Here is a 15,839-nt window from a genome sequence, read left to right as displayed (position 1 = left end):
GAATCCAGGTTCCAGCAGGATCCAGTTGCATTTTCCAGTCCGATTAAAGTAGATGGGTCGACTTCCTTTCTCCTTTCCCAGAGTTGTTGCTGCCTCTCATAAGTGAAATTAGTTGTGTGGTCCGTGCTTTAATGTGAAGGGAACTGACACCGTTTTTGTCCCTGCACCTACCCCTCTGAGTCCTCCAATCTTAATATGGCTGTGTGCAATTTTTAAAAAATAAACAAGGTATGGTGTTGTACTCCTGTAATTCCAGTGGCTTTGGAGGCTGAGGCAGGAGGATCACAAATTCAAGGCCAGTCTCACTCAACAGCCTAGTGAAACCCTGTCTCCAAATAAATAAGATCTGGGGATGTAGCTCAGTGGTAAAGCACCTCTGAGTTCAATCCCCAGTACCAATAAATAATTAACTAATTAAACGTTAAAAAAAAAATAACTCCCTATCCAAAATGTCATCTAAATAGAATGTATTTTAAATGCATCTCTAGCATTCATCTATTTTTCACAAGCACAGAATGAAATAGAATAAATGAATGAAGTCACTGATGTATCTTTCAGCTTCTTCTATAATTGTAGTCCCTTTCTTTGCCAATTCATCTGGGGTTTCTATGGAAACAGCAGCATGCAGATGATTTTGTCACATGACTGGAGCATCTCTATACACAACACCAAAGAATCCAGATGGCAAAAATTATCTCTGTTACCTCCACATCTAGAGTTTATTTGCTGAACAACTGGCTTTATCATTCAGGTTACAACCTTCTAGTATATGCAGGACTTAGAGAAAACAACCAGCAGTTTTGACTAAGATAAGTAAAAGATATTTTCTAGCTCTGAGAAATGAGTGTTTCCCCAGTGTGGTCTAGTAGACCCTATTCACTTTGTAAAGTCAGTATCACTTGTGTGTCCCCATTATAGCTGTTTACATTTTTATTTCCTAGGCCAAGCATGGGGAGCAGCAAGAGGGCCAGCACTACACCATCCCCCTCCAGGATTTGAAGACTGTATTTCCCCATGGCCTGCCTCCTCGATTTGTAATGCAGGTGTGCAAAACAGAATGGAACTGGTGAGGTCCCAGAACACAAGCCAGTGATAGCAAAGGGGAGGGATTAAATGAGTAGAAAACTATAAAATTTGAACTTGAAAACTGATAAATTTGGGCTGGGGATGTGGCTCAAGCGGTAGCGCACTCGCCTGGCATGCGTGTGGCCCGGGTTCTATCCTCAGCACCACATACAAACAAAGATGTTGTGTCCACCGAAAACTAAAAAATAAATATTAATATTCTCTCTCTCTCTCTCTCTCTCTCTCTCTCTAAAAAAAAGAAAAGAAAAAAGGAAAACTGATAAATTTAGCTATTTTGTGAATGGTACAGTTACTTTATTTTAAAGCTAATGTTTTATCTTCTGCCAACCACTTTAAGTTCTTTGTGGAACTAGGTAAATATTCTTATGTAAATAACAAGGCATTTTTTTCCTTGTTATCCACTGATGTTCAAATAATTATTTTAAATGAATTTAATATTTGCCTTAGCAGAATATTTTTAATGTGCTACACAAAAGCAAAATATATTCCTGAGCTAAATAGAAGCTATTTTGATTAGCTGCTTCATTGTTCGTTTTCATTCTCAAATATTTTCAGAAAATATTGTTTTGTGGCCATAATTTTAACTCAGAAGTATGTAATCCTAGGAGCCAACAGGTGCAATGGTGCATATTTGTTATCCCATCCACTTGGAAGGCTGAGACAGGAGGACCGAAAATTCAAAGCCAGCCTCAGCAAAAAGTGAGGCGCTAAGCAACTCAGTGAGACCCTGACTCTAAATAAAATACAAAATAGACCTGGGGGTGTGGCTCAGTGGTCGAGTACCCCTGAGTTCAATCCCAATACCTAAAAAAAAACAAAACAAAAAAAAGAAGAGAGTGTAATCTTAGAGTTTGGGATATGATATAGCTTAGTGGTAGAGTATTTGCCTAGCATGTGTGAGGCCCTGGGTTCAGTTCCTAGCATATATATAGAGAGAGAGAGAGAGCGTACCGCGCAAGCGCCATTGGGAAAATTCATGATTAAATGCAACCCTGGCTTTTTGGCACAGTTGTTCTTCCTATTAGCACCTACTGGGTTTTTGTTACTGTTTGTTTTGTTTTTGAGACATGGTCTCGCTATGTTGCTCAGGCCAAACTCCTGGGCTCAAGTGATCCTCCTGTCTAAAGCCTCCCAAGAAGCTGAATTATTTTTAGCACCAGAAATTATTCCTTCTTCTCCAGGCATAGTGACTTAGCCGACAATTCCTATACAAACCCAATTCTTTTTCAGGGGAGATTTCTTTCAAAAATACCAGCACTAGTACTGCAAATGTAGCTTATTGGTAGATGGTGTGCTTACAAGTGGGAGGCCCTGGGTTCTGTCCCCAGCACCAGAAAAGAAAAAATATTCTAACACTATTTTAAACTTCATCTGATATATTTGCAAATAATATTTGTTAAATATTTGTTCTTAGTTGATATAAATACTTTCATAACATATCAATCAGTGCTTACCAAATTTTTCTACCAAAGTATTCTGGTGGCATAAGGGTAATGAACACAAAAAATCTGATGCATACTGATGTATGCTTGTGATGTGGGATATGTCCTGGTAGGTGAGGGATAGCTAACCAGACCTCCTGAGTTGCCATGTATAAAGTTCTAAAGAAAAGCATAGCTGGTTGTAATGATAAGAATTAACTAAAAATAACTGTGGGAGAATATTTATTGAATGTTCAACGTGTATCAAATAATTTGTTAAACATTTTATATGCTTTTAATACTTAAGTATTAAAAGATCTTAGTTATTCCTAGATTCCATTTAACTAGTGTAATATTTAGGCATTATTAACAAAGAATAAACAAAAGCTGACTGTAATGTTATTTGGTGTGGAATAACATGTTTTGGGGTTCTGCTAAATCATATGAGTTGATTTTCAAATTCAGTACCAATCCAACCTTTGTTAACTGAATAAATTTAAAATATTCAATTTAGTGCTCTTAGTTGCCATATTAGGCTTAGTGTATATACTGAGTGATGAAAAGTTCTACAGCCCACCTTCTCCTTCCTGCTTCTCTATTTTCATAGGTGAAAACATTTGGTGAAGCTTGCCTGATGATACGAAAGCCAGCCCTAGAGCTTCTGCATTATCTGAAAAACACCAATTTTGCTCATCCAGCTGTGCGGTATCTTTTCTGTATCCTTTCCTGCCTGCCTGGGTCATCTTGAACCAGTGTTTTCTCCCCTCGTGAGCAGAAAGAAGAAATGTAAGAGTGCTGTTGATAGTAAAAGTATCTCCTCTGGTGATATTTTCTTTAACAAGAAGTACATTAGATGGGGAGAAGGGAACAGGCAAAACCCTCAGTCTTTGTCATGTTATTCATTTCTGTGCCAAGCATGATTGGTTGATACTGCATATTCCAGATGGTAAGAACTTGCTGTGTGTCTTGTGTATGTCAGGGCCAGTCCCCTCACTGTGGCAGCAGTGCAACTTTAATCTACAATAGGGCTCATCTGCTGAAAGAAAAGCCTTTGCTAGTTCATCATGATTTCTTCATGATGTTAGTGTCAAGCAGGTTACAAGGTATAAGTCAATGTCACAAGAGGAAATGTGGCTAAAATCTTCCTAAAGCCTTTGATATTTAATGCCCAAGAGCATGAAGTTCCACCTTTAAGATCACCACAGGGTTTAAGAGACAAGGTCTCCCTATGTTATCTGGGCTGCCTTTGAACTCTTGGGCTCAAGCAATCTTCTTGCCTCCACCTCCAGACTACAGTCCTATGCCAACAAGCCCAGCGACCATTACTTTTTTTTTTCTTGTCCTTAGAATTAAACCCCGCCACATGTACTATAAGCACTCTATCCCTATTATATCCCTAGTCTTTTTTTTTTTTTTTTTTTAATTTGATAGTGAGAACAGGGTCTCCCTGATTTGCCCAGGATGACCTCAAACCTGCCTCAGCCTCCTGACTAGTTGGGATTACAGGTTTGAGTCACCACACCTGGCTCAAATATCCTTTTTTGTTCAATGTTGTGTGCATTCTCATTTTCTGACTTGCCTTTAAAAACTGTCAGTAAGCAGAAGTGACATTTAATCTACTTGGTACATCTTATGTGTTGATTATAATGATAATGTTTAGTCTCAGGTGGACCAGATCAAAAAAAGTAAATCTCTGAAGCAAGACGACTTTTAAAAATGTATATGGGGCATGGGCTGGGGCTCAGCAGTAGCACACTTGCCTGGCACGTGTGAGGCACTGGGTTTGATTCTCAGCACCACCTTTAAAATAAATAAAGGTCTATCGACAACTAAAAAACTATTTTTTAAAAAAATGTATATTGGGGACCAAGTAAATCTGAGTGACTCAGGAGGCTGAGACAGAAGATTGCAAGTTCAAGGCCAGCCTTTTCTGAGCCCCTTTCTCAAAATTTTAAAAGTAAATAAAAAGGACTGGGGGATATAACTCAGTGGTAAAGCTTCCCTGAGTTCGATCCCTAGTACTAAGAGGGAGAGAGATAGATATGGACAGTCTAAGGAATGTTGTTCTGTGGTAGAGCACTTGCCTGGCATACTGAAACCATGGTTCCATTCTTAGTGCTGAAAAAAAAAATAGGGATATAGATTAGATAGAGATGGAAAATTGAAGTCATTTCCCATAACTTAAGATGTATAGAGTATTTTGAGTTGATGATAGTCAGTTCCTGCCTAGTTTATTTTGTCCCCTTTTTAGCTCATCTTTGGGTGAAAAATTGTCGGGATCTTCTGCAGTCTACCTACAATAAACAGCGCTTTGATCAACCTTTAGAGGCTTCAACCTGGCTGAAGAATTTCAAAACTGCAAACGAACGCTTCCTGAGCCAGGTAACTAGACTTGGGCAAGTTTTCTTTTTTTTTAGTTGCTCAGAACATTACAATGATCTTGACATATCATACATTTGATTCAAATGGGGTATGTAATCTTATTTTTCCACGTGTACAGTTTGCAGGATCACATTGGTTATACAGCCACGTTTATACATAGGGCCATACTAGTGTCTATTGTATTCTACTGCCCTTCCTATACCCCCCTCCCCTCCCATCACCTCTTTCTACCCAACCTATTGTGACACACTTCTCTCTCTTTTTTTTCTTCCCCCTCACACCATCTTATATGTAATTTTGCAAAACAATGAGGGTCTCCTACCAGCTAGATGGTCTTTATATAGATTATCTTCTTTGTGTACTGAAAACATGGTAGACTATGAAGAATTGATAATTTGATTTGTAATAGATATACTATTATTTATTTCATTTATTTTTCTCACAGTGGGCTCACAATTTGAAATTTATTTATCCAGGGGAAATAAAGACACAACAGTAAACTGTTCTCATATAGTGGAGAGCAGAATAAAATCCAAATTGATTCACTGACTTTTCCAAGATATAGCCTCACATTCTTCATAAGCACACTTCCACTTACATAATTTTCTTCAGATAAGATACTTTGGGGAGCCAGACATGGTGGTGCACGCCTGTAAGCCCAGCGGCTTGGGTGGCTGAGACTGGAGAATCGCTGATGCAAAGCCACCCTCGGCAGTAACAAGGCACTAAGCAACTCAGTGGGACCCTGTCTCTAAATATAATACAAAATAGGGCTCAGTGGCTGAGTGTCTGAATTCAATCCCCAGTACCCCAAAGGGAAAAAAAAGATACTTTGGGGAGCCCAGACAGAGGCACATACTTAGAATCCCATTAACTTAGAAGCTGAGACAGGAGGATCACAAGTTCAAGGCCAGATTTAGCAACTTAGTGAGACTCTGTCTCAGCATAAAAGATCTAGGGATATAGTTCAGTGGCTAAAGTACCCTTGAGTTCAGTCCTTATTGTCATGGGGGCAGGGCGGGGAGATGTATAGACAAAATTGTTCTTCATTCCAGTTTATTGGATATGATCTCTAGCTTATAGCTCTTTAACTCGGAGTACAAAGACTCACCTAGGCTGAGCATAGTGGCACACACCTATAATGCCAATAATTTGGGGGTCTGAGGCAGGAAGATCAAAGGCCAGTTTGGGTAACATAGCAAGACCTTGTCTCAGAATTTTTAAAAAGGGCTTGGGAATTGTAGAGAACTTGCCCAGCATGTGTGATGCCCTGGATTCAGTCTTCAACACCACAAAAGAAAAAGTTGGGCATGATGGTCCACTCTTGTAGCTCCAGCATTCAGGAAGCTAAGGCAGAAGGGACATTGGATCCATGTGTTTGAGACCAATCTGGGCTACATAGGGAGACCCTGTCTCAAAAAAAAAAAAAAAAAAAAAGCAGATGCTAAGGCCTTAAAGTTAAGTTGTGGACTTTTTTTAGTCAGAATCAATCCATTCTCCCTCCCTCCGTCCCTCCCTTCCTTCTTTCATTTTCCAAAGCTCCAGGCAGAAATGGTTTGGAAAATATTCCCTTATGTGATGGAGTCTTTTACAGGAACTGAGAAATAGATTAAAACTCATTTCTGTTAACCTTAGCCTCCCATCTTCTAGACCGAGGATGGGTTCGACCTTAGGCAAAACAATCTTTTGTTGTTGTTGTTTTTACTTTGCTTCTTTTTAGATAAAAGTTCAAGAGAAATATGTCTGGAATAAGAGAGAAATCACTGAGAAAGGCAGTCCTCTGGGAGAAGTGATTGAACAGGTATAAAAACATTAGCTGTGGATCATGTCATAACCAAAGAAGGCCTCCCATGGCACTCTAAGCCTCTGTCTTCCTGTAGGGTCTGACCCGTGTGAGAAACGCCACAGACGCAGTTGGGATCGTGATGAAGGAGCTAAAGATGCAAAGTTCTTTGGGAATGTTTCGTCTCCTGGTGGCAGTGGATGGAATCAATGCCCTTTGGGGAAGGACCACATTAAAAAGAGAAGATAAAACCCCAGTGAGAAGACTTGATCCTGGTTTCTCTGATTTCTGGCTGCATCATGTACAGAGGCTGTGGCTTAGCCGTGTAGACTTAGACAATGTATTTACTTGCTGTGAGGGTTTGAATTAAGATACAGAGAGGAAATAACTCAGAAGGAGAAGGGGACACGAAAGGTACCACCATGCATTGAAAACAGGGAGAGTTCTCTTTTTTTGTTGTTTTCCCTTGCTACCAGGGATTGAACTCGGGAGGATCCTACCACTGAGCCACATCCCCAATCATTGGGATTACAGGCATGCGCCACTGAGTAGCCTTTCTTTTTCTTTTCTTTTGTTTGCAGGACTGGAGCTTCATCCTCAGCCAGCCCTTTTTATTTTGAGACTGGGTATCACTAAGTGGGTGAGGATCTCACTAAATTGCAAGTGTGACGTTAAACTTGTGATCCTCCTGCCTCAGCTTCCCAAATTGTTGGTATTATAGGCATGCACCACTGCACCCAGTTCTTTGTTAATTTTTTCTTTCTGTTAGCTTTTTAAAGAAAAGCTGTGGTTCTAAGTGGAAAAGATTAGAAACATCATGGGTGTAGTGCTGAAGTTGTTTTTCTCTCTTGGTAAATATTTTTAATCTCCAGAAGCATAGCAAATCTTGGGCCAGAAACTAACATAGCTTGTCCCAAAGGGATATGTTCAGGTGCCTTGACTGCATAATAATAATTGAGAATTTTTTTTATTATTATTATCAATTCAGTTGTTTCAAGAGAACTTCTAGGAAAAAAGTAATTATCTATTTCTCTTTGCCAACATGCAGATTGCTCCAGACGAACTAGCACTTATTCACAACCTGAGGAAAATGATGAAAAATGACTGGGTATGTGCATAGGAACGATTTGCACATTGCAGAAAGAATTGGGTTTTCATTTTAAACATATTTTACTACTTCATAACCAATAATACCTTCAGGTCACTAATTTTATGGCCAGAATGTTCTTTTACTTTATGTAATTCCTACAACTGTACCAAGTTAGGAGTTAGGTCTGTATTAAAATCTGTTCATTTGGGGCTGGGGTTGTGGCTCAGTGGTAGAGTACTTGCCTAGCATATGCGAGGCCCTGGGTTCAATCCTCAGCACCACATAAAAATAAACAAAATAAAGGTATTATGTCCAACTACAACTAAAAAAAAAAATTTTAAATAAAGATATTGGGGCCTGGGGATGTGGCTCAAGCGGTAGCGCGCTCGCCTGGCATGCGCGCGGCCCAGGTTGGATCCTCAGCACCACATACCAACAAAGATGTGTCTGCCGAAAACTAAAAAATAAATATTAAAATTCTCTCTCACTCTCTCATTCTTTCTTTAAAAAAAAAAAGATATTGTATTCACCTAAAACTAAAAGAAAATTTGATATTTTTGTAGCTATAAATGGATACAATACCTTTATTTTATTTATTTATATTTATATGGTGCTGAGGATCGAACCCAGGGCCTCACACGTGCTAGGCAAGTGCTCTACCGCTGAGCTACAACTCCGGCCCCAATCATTACTAAACTGGTGCATGATTTTTTTAAAAAAGCTTCACATAATGGTCACAACTTTTTTCCCCCCCCACAAAAAAAAAAAATAGCATAAAATCTGCAACGATTATACAGTGAAACACAGTATTTAAATATTGGCCTATTTTTATTTGCAATTCTACTTTTATGTTTTCTTTGACTTTTTCTTATTCTTCTTTATTTCAGCACGGAGGTGCCATTGTGTTGACTTTAAGCCAGACTGGATCTCTCTTTAAGCCCCAGAAAGCATACCTGCCGCATGAGTTGCTGGGAAAGGTTAAGTTATAGAAGAATTCAATGCCTCTTAGATGGTCATTCTGAGTAGAGAGAGAGCTCTTTTTAAGTCTACTTATTTTGACATTATTTCAGAAAATCATATTCTTCTACCCCAATATCTCTTTCTTAAAAAACAAAGATAGAATTCTAATACATAACCATAGCATTCTTATCCAGTCAGGAAACTGATATAAACCTTTGATCTAATCTGTAAGTCTTACTCAGAGTTTGCCAGTTAATCCTATATCCCATTAAAGAAAAAGAAGATCCTGGATGATGTTCACTTGTCATGTCTGTTTGGTCTCCTTTAATCTATGGTGGTTCCTCAGCCTTGTATCTTTTATAATCTTAAGATTTCTATTTTTCAAAAGTACATGCCAGGGCCCGGGGCTGTAGCTCAGTGGCAGAGTACTTGCCTAGCAGGTGTGAGGCACTGGGTTCAATCCTTAATACCACATAAAAATAAATAAAATGAAGGCATGCGTCCATCTACAACTACAAAAAAACAAAAACAAAGTACATCACTACTTTCTTTGTAGGTTATTTTATGAGCTTGTCTGATGTTTCCTCACAAGTAGAAGTGATAATAGAAGTAAAAATGTGCCAGGCACATGCTTGTAATCCCAGCATCTCAGGAGGCTGAGGCAGGAGGATTGTGAGTTCAAAGCCAGCCTCAACAACTTAGGGTCTTGCTGACCCTATCTCTAAATAAAATGTAAAAAAAAAAAAGGCTGGGGATGTGACTCAGTGGTTAAGTACGCCTGGGTTTAATTTCCATACCAAAAAAAAAGTAGTAGTAGTAAAAATGTGTCTTCTCTGTGCAGCTTATCAAAAGGAACATGAAGGGGCTGGGGTTGTGGCTCAGTGGGTAGAGTATTTGCCTCTGATTCATGAGGCACTGGGTTCGATCCTCAACACCACATAAAAATATGTAAATAAAATAAAGATATTGTGTCCATCTACAACTAAAATATATATATATATATATATAAAAGGAGCATGAAATCTGTTTATCCCATTACTGATAATGTTAATTTTGAACACCTACTTTATATGATATTCATCTGGCTTCTCCTCGGTTATTATTCTCCCTTTAGAATTAATAAGTATCTTGAGGAAATATACTTTCAGGCTAGATAAATTTCCTATTACTTCCACTTACTCATCCATTAGATTAGTGATTCTTTGCTAGATGTTATTATGGTAATAGCCAAGTGGAGATTTCTCTAAACCTATTATTTCTTCTAAATATATCACTTGGCTTTCTATTAGAAATTTTCTGTTCCCCTTATATATTTATTTGTTACAGTGTAGATTTGTAAATTCATTTTTAATAGATTCTGAGCCTTTACCATCATTCTTATTTACATGCTCAAATTATTCCAGTGTTACCATGGATGCTTCCTTTAGGCTAGTTGCTATGACCCATCATTTCTTTTAGCACTTCTTTATTTCCTGGCACAAGAATGTTTCCAGATTCCCTTGTACTTCCCATGCCCTCTTCCTAGAATTAGTCATTTCTAGCCTTGGTTTGTTTCAGAAAATGGTTTTTAGAAACCAAGACCTTAGAGCTACCGGGGTATCATTTCTTCTAGCCCTTCTCAGCAAAGCTAGTAACAAGGCGTGTACTGTGTTTACATGTAGTGTGTGTACTGCTTCTCTAGTGAACTATAAATCCATACTGATACTTGCCAGTTCCATGCTAGAATAGCATTCATTGTTCCCTTCCCCTTTTCCATATTTGTCTCATCTATAAGAAATCTCTTCTCATTAGCCACAACTTATTTACTTATTAACTTAATGCTAAAATGTGGTTAAAAAGTTTCAGATTTGTGGGCTGGAGTTGAAGCTTAGTGGTAGAGCACTTGCCTTACATGTATGAGGCACTGGGTTCAATCCTCAGCACAACATAAAAAAAATAAATAAACAAAATAAAGTAATTGTATCCATCTACACAATATTTTGTATATACAAAAAGTTTCATATTTGCTCACCCTCAACTCATATAGAAGCTGCAAACTAGAGTTCAATATTTTCAAGTTTTCATCTTGAGTCAAAAGATGTGTAGTCAGATATTCTTTTCAGAAGTTACTTGGCTTGGGCTGGGGCTGTAGCTCAGTAGTAGAGCACTTGCCTTGAACATGTGAAGCACTGGGTTTGATCCTCAGCAACACATAAAAATAAATAAAGATTGTGTCCTCCTACAATTAAAAAAAAAAAAAAGACGTTACTTGGTCTAGTTCCCCTCCCCTTCTCCTATGTTAAATTCAGAATATAATTTGATTGATCCACTATTTCTAATTATGTTCCACTTAGGGTCTTTTTTCCCACTTGTTAATTTTAATTTCCTTTTTTCCCATCCAAAATATTTTTATGAGTTCATTATAGTTATACATAATGATGGGATTGGTTGTTACATATTCATATACAGTATAACAATATTTTGGCCTAACTTGATTCCAGAAGTCAGAGCTCTCAAAAATACACTTTACTCAGACAAGCGGTGTCCCCCATATTTTTGCAGATCTGTAGAAAGTGGGGTAGCCAGAGAAAGAGGAGTAAAGAAGAATAGAAGAAAATAAAAACGCTGCCCTCAAAGTGCTTAAGTAGAATTTCTCTTTTTCCTGATAGGTCACTTAACTAATATTGTACCCTTTCTCTTTTCCAGGAAGGATTTGATGCCCTGGATCCCTTTCTTCCCATTTTGGTTTCCAGTTATAACCCAAAGGAATTTGAAAGTTGTATTCAGTATTATTTAGAGAATAATTGGCTACAACATGAAAAAGGTCAGTTGTTTAATTTTCTCCTATCAGAGCTTGGTGTTCATAGTAGAATCCCACTCATTCAGAGCCTCACCCTCTTGTTCCATCAGCAGTGAGAAGAAAGGTGTTGGTGGGTAGCTAAGTTGGGGTATTTTCTTTTTCGGGGGAAGAGTCCTAGGGATTGAACTCAGGGTTTACTTGACCACTGAGCTACATCACAAGCCCTATTTTGTGTTTTATTTAGAGACAGGGTCTCACTGAGTAGCTTAGCGCCTCGCTTTTGGTGAGGCTGGCTTTGAACTCGCAATCCTCCTGTCTCAGCCTCCCAAGCTGCTGGGATTATAGGTGTGCACCACTACACAGCCTAAGTTTTTTTGTTTTGTTGTGCTTTTTGTGATGCTGAGGATTGAACCCAAGGCCTTGTGCATGCAAGGCAAGCACTCTACCAACTGTGCTATACCCCAGCCTCAGCCTAAGTTTATAATTTACAAAGGAAATTATATCCCTCCCCAAATTCTCATCTGGTCCAAAATAAAATGTTAATGCAAAAAGCTGGAGGCAAAGCTGCCAGGCACGGGGGTTACTCGCCTATAATCCCAGCTGCTCAGGAAGTTGAGGCAGGAGGATCATGAGTTCAAAGCCAGACTCAGCAACTTAGTAAAGCCTTAAGCAACTCAGCAAGACCCTGTCTCTAAATAAAATATATTTCTAAAAGGGCTGGGATGTGGCCCAGTTGTTAGTGCCCCTGGGTTCAATGCGCAGTACCAAAAAAAAAAAAAAAAAAATGGAGGCAAAACCCCATCCAGCCAGGGCTGGGGATGTGGCTCAAGCGGTAGCGCGCTCGGCTGGCATGCCTGGGGCCGGGTTCGATCCTCAGCACCACATACAAACAAAGATGTTGTGTCTGCCGAAAACTAAAAAATAAATATTAAAAAAAAATTCTCTCTCTTTTTCTCATAAAAAAAAAAACCATCCAGCCACTGGGCGTTTTCCAGGTGTTTGGATTATGCCATACTCTCATTATTGGTTTATTCATTCAACAAATTTCAGTTGAGAAATTCATGTGCTGTGACAGTCCCACAATAATTCACCTTGTGTAAGAGGCTACCCCAACACCAAAGCAAATCTTTGCCATAGCGATCTATTATATGTAAAGAAATTGTTGCCTCTTAATACCAAATGTTTTCTTTTGTTTGTTGTTATGTTGTTGTTGTTGTTGTTGTTTTTACTCAATATATTTTATTTTTCTGTGGCGCTGAGGATCAACCCCAACGCCTCACACATGCTAGGTGAGCGCTCTACCACTGAGCCACAACCCCCAGCCCTCTTACTACCAGATTTGATGCCCTTTGACTGGAAGCATTTTAGGTATTCATTTAGGTTTGCCTCACCTCTGGATATTCCAGGGTATATAAAGGAAAAATAAAGGGTTTTTCTATTGCTAGATAATAAAGAGTTAGGATATTGGAGAGGAAAGAATAAAAGTAGCTGCAGCATTGTAGGTGGGAAGCATAGAGACGTGTGATCTGGGAAGGAATATGTCTGAACATAATCTAGATAAGGTAGGCTCTGACCACTGGAGTTTTCTGGAGGGATACAGAACAGCAGGAGGAATTTTTGACTTCACTGTTTTTGACTCTATTTTAGCTCCTACAGAAGAAGGGAAGAAGGAGCTGCTATTTCTAAGTAATGCCAACCCTGGGCAGCTGGAACGTCTCTGTGCCTACCTGTGAGCCATGGTCATTATGTGGATGGAAGACAATGGACATTTCCTTAATGCTGCACCCAGTCCCGGAGAATTCCCCTAGCACTCAGAACAGCCAGGCCCCTGTACATGGGATTAGCCAGGACTGCTGTGGGCTATGGACCTTCTTTGAAATGGTTTCCTTACAAAATGACTGTGAGCATATGGTAAGATTTCCCCTTGTTCCTAAAAATAAAATCATTTTTTGAATGTGGTTTTCATGTTTAAGATAACCATGGTTCTTTTCCTTAAAAAAAAATAAAATTAAATGTTTTTCTTAAAGTGTTGTATTCAACTTAAGAGCCTTCAGATTAGCCAAATTGAATTTATCTGACTCAATTCTATAGAAATTTCCAGTAGTTCTGACTACTGATCAAGAGCTCAAGATTCACAGCCTAACTTCTCCTCCCAACCCACCGCTCACTTCTTACTTACACTTTTATCTTTGATTCCAAGGGGGTGACTGAGCCTCCAGCTGAGCGTCTGGCAGCTTTAATCTGGTACAGCTCTTTCCCATGTGTTTCTGGGAGAATTAAGCACTAAATCCCACCAGCATACATCTTGTGGAGTGAATTATCTTAATGCCCTCAGAGTCAGATTATCTGTGTACCGCCCAGGGGAGAATAGAGAAAATAGTGATTCAGATCACTTACAGTGGAGTTGGATCCTCTCGCCGTATTCAGGTTATCAGTATTGTTTAAAGAGTCTGAATTTTTTTTTTTTTAAAGAGAGAGTGAGAGAGAGAATTTTTTTTTTAATATTTATTTTTTAGTTTTCGGCGGACACAACATCTTTGTTTGTATGTGGTGCTGAGGATTGAACCCGGGCCGCACGCATGCCAGGCGAGGACGCTACCGCTTGAGCCACATCTCCAGCCCAAGAGTCGGAATTTTGATTCCCAGATCTGCTACTTATTGGCTGGCTAATTGGAGGTCTCTTAGTGCTTTCCTATTTCCTTCTCTAATTTCACCTTATCTTTATTTGCTCTCATCTAATGATGATAACAATTGAAGGATATGGAAAAACAATCCCCAGGAAGAAAAGGAGGACATTAGGTCCCAGGGAGAGAGAGAAAACAATGGGCTGTGGACTTTCTCCATTTCCCAGCATCAGTGGGCTCTGGACTTTGACCATTTCCTGTTCTACAACTGTTCCCCTGCCTGCCAACCCACACATTCTGCTGGGATGCAGTCTCTGCTGAACCCAATAAAACTCAGACCCCTATTGTAACCAGTCGTCACTCTCTCTCTTGAACCTCTGCCTCTCTGGTGCTTAACAAAGCATCACTGATCCTTTGAGGTCTGTCTCTGTTTCTTTTTCTTTCTCCTTCATTTTGCTTTCAATAGTGCTAAACTTGCAGAGGTTTTGTGAGAATTAAACAGCATATTGGGCTGGGATTGTGGCTCAGAGGCAGAGCGCTTGCCTCACTTGCATGAGACACTGGGTTCAATCCTCAGCACCACATAAAAATAAATAAATAAAATAAAGGTATTGTGTTCATTACAACTTTAAAAAATACTTAAGGGGCTGGGGATGTGGCTCAAGCGGTAGCGCACTCGCCTGGCATGCGTGCGGCCCAGGTTCGATCCTCAGCACCACATACCAACAAAGATGTTGTGTCTGCTGAGAACTAAAAAATAAAATATTAAAAATTCTCTCTCTCTCTCTCTCCCTCTCTCTCTCCCTCCCTCACTCTCTCTTTAAAAAAAAATACTTAAAAAGAAACAGCATATGTAAAGCACCTACCATATAAGTAGCTATTTTTTAATGTATTATCTCTTTTTTATACATACCTTTATTTTGTTTATTTTTATGTGGTGCTGAAGGATTGAACCCAGTGCCTCACATGTGTGCTGAGCCACAGCCCCATCCCATAAATAGCTGTCTTTATAACATGGGTTTTGTGCTTTATTTGAAGAAATTCTTGTCAGAAACAGAACTTCCACCCGTAAGTCAATCCCCAGTCACCCATGGTGGTAACTTTGCTGTGCTGCAGTTTAACCAGGCTCATTTACTGGCATCAGAAACGGGGACAACAGTCGTGCTGAGAATGCTTAACCAGCTCCTACAGCGAGGAAGGGTGAATTCATGTATCAGATCCCTTTGTATGTGTCTCCTAATGGTCCTCTTCTCTATGAAGCCCTGATGGCTACACCTCCCACTATGGCTCATTAAGCCTGTGAATTTATAATATCTCAGACCACTTCATCCTCATTACCACTGCCTATATATATATATATATATCTCACTTCTTTTTTGAGTTACTGAAAACATTTATTAATTTGTTTTTCTGCCTTCAATCACTCTTCCTCCTATTGGTTTATCTTTCACAAGTTGCCAGAGCGAACTTTCTAAAATTCTCCTAGTTGGTGATGTTCAGGTGATGTTCTGTGCCTTCATTCTAATTTATTTTGCCATATATGTCTTATAAATTTCAAACCATACAAAAATATATAATGAACCAGGGCTGGGGTTGTGGTTTAGTGGTAGAGCACTTGCCTAGCATGCATGAGGCACTGGGTTCAAGTCTCAGCACCACATATAAATAAAGGTCCATCAATACCTAATAAAAACATTTTAAAAACAAAGATAAA

The 15,839-nt window shown here is 39.2% G+C and overlaps 1 protein-coding gene across 5 annotated transcripts in view; it reads left to right on the top strand.

The window, feature by feature from the left end:
• Positions 1–13,456, top strand: part of Dap3 (death associated protein 3) — a 36,121-nt gene extending 22,665 nt beyond the window's left edge. For 4 of the 5 annotated variants that reach the window (XM_026404958.2, XM_026404961.2, XM_026404959.2 and 1 more), the window contains 10 exons: positions 942–1,043; positions 3,115–3,223; positions 3,361–3,453; positions 4,759–4,889; positions 6,610–6,690; positions 6,770–6,928; positions 7,721–7,780; positions 8,650–8,739; positions 11,408–11,525; positions 13,149–13,454. In XM_026404958.2, coding sequence (XP_026260743.2) covers positions 942–1,043; positions 3,115–3,223; positions 3,361–3,453; positions 4,759–4,889; positions 6,610–6,690; positions 6,770–6,928; positions 7,721–7,780; positions 8,650–8,739; positions 11,408–11,525; positions 13,149–13,234 — 1,029 coding nt within the window. In that variant the 3' untranslated portion in view covers positions 13,235–13,454. Of the gene's footprint in view, positions 1–941; positions 1,044–3,114; positions 3,224–3,360; positions 3,454–4,758; positions 4,890–6,609; positions 6,691–6,769; positions 6,929–7,720; positions 7,781–8,649; positions 8,740–11,407; positions 11,526–13,148 lie in introns of all 5 variants that reach the window. The other variant, XM_077791091.1, reaches the window with a different exon arrangement.
• The last annotated feature ends 2,383 nt before the right edge of the window (positions 13,457–15,839 follow it).

Source organism: Urocitellus parryii, chromosome 11 (genome assembly GCF_045843805.1).
Source record: "Urocitellus parryii isolate mUroPar1 chromosome 11, mUroPar1.hap1, whole genome shotgun sequence".
Taxonomy (NCBI): domain Eukaryota; kingdom Metazoa; phylum Chordata; class Mammalia; order Rodentia; family Sciuridae; genus Urocitellus; species Urocitellus parryii.
This window is presented reverse-complemented; position numbering and strand designations above follow the sequence as displayed.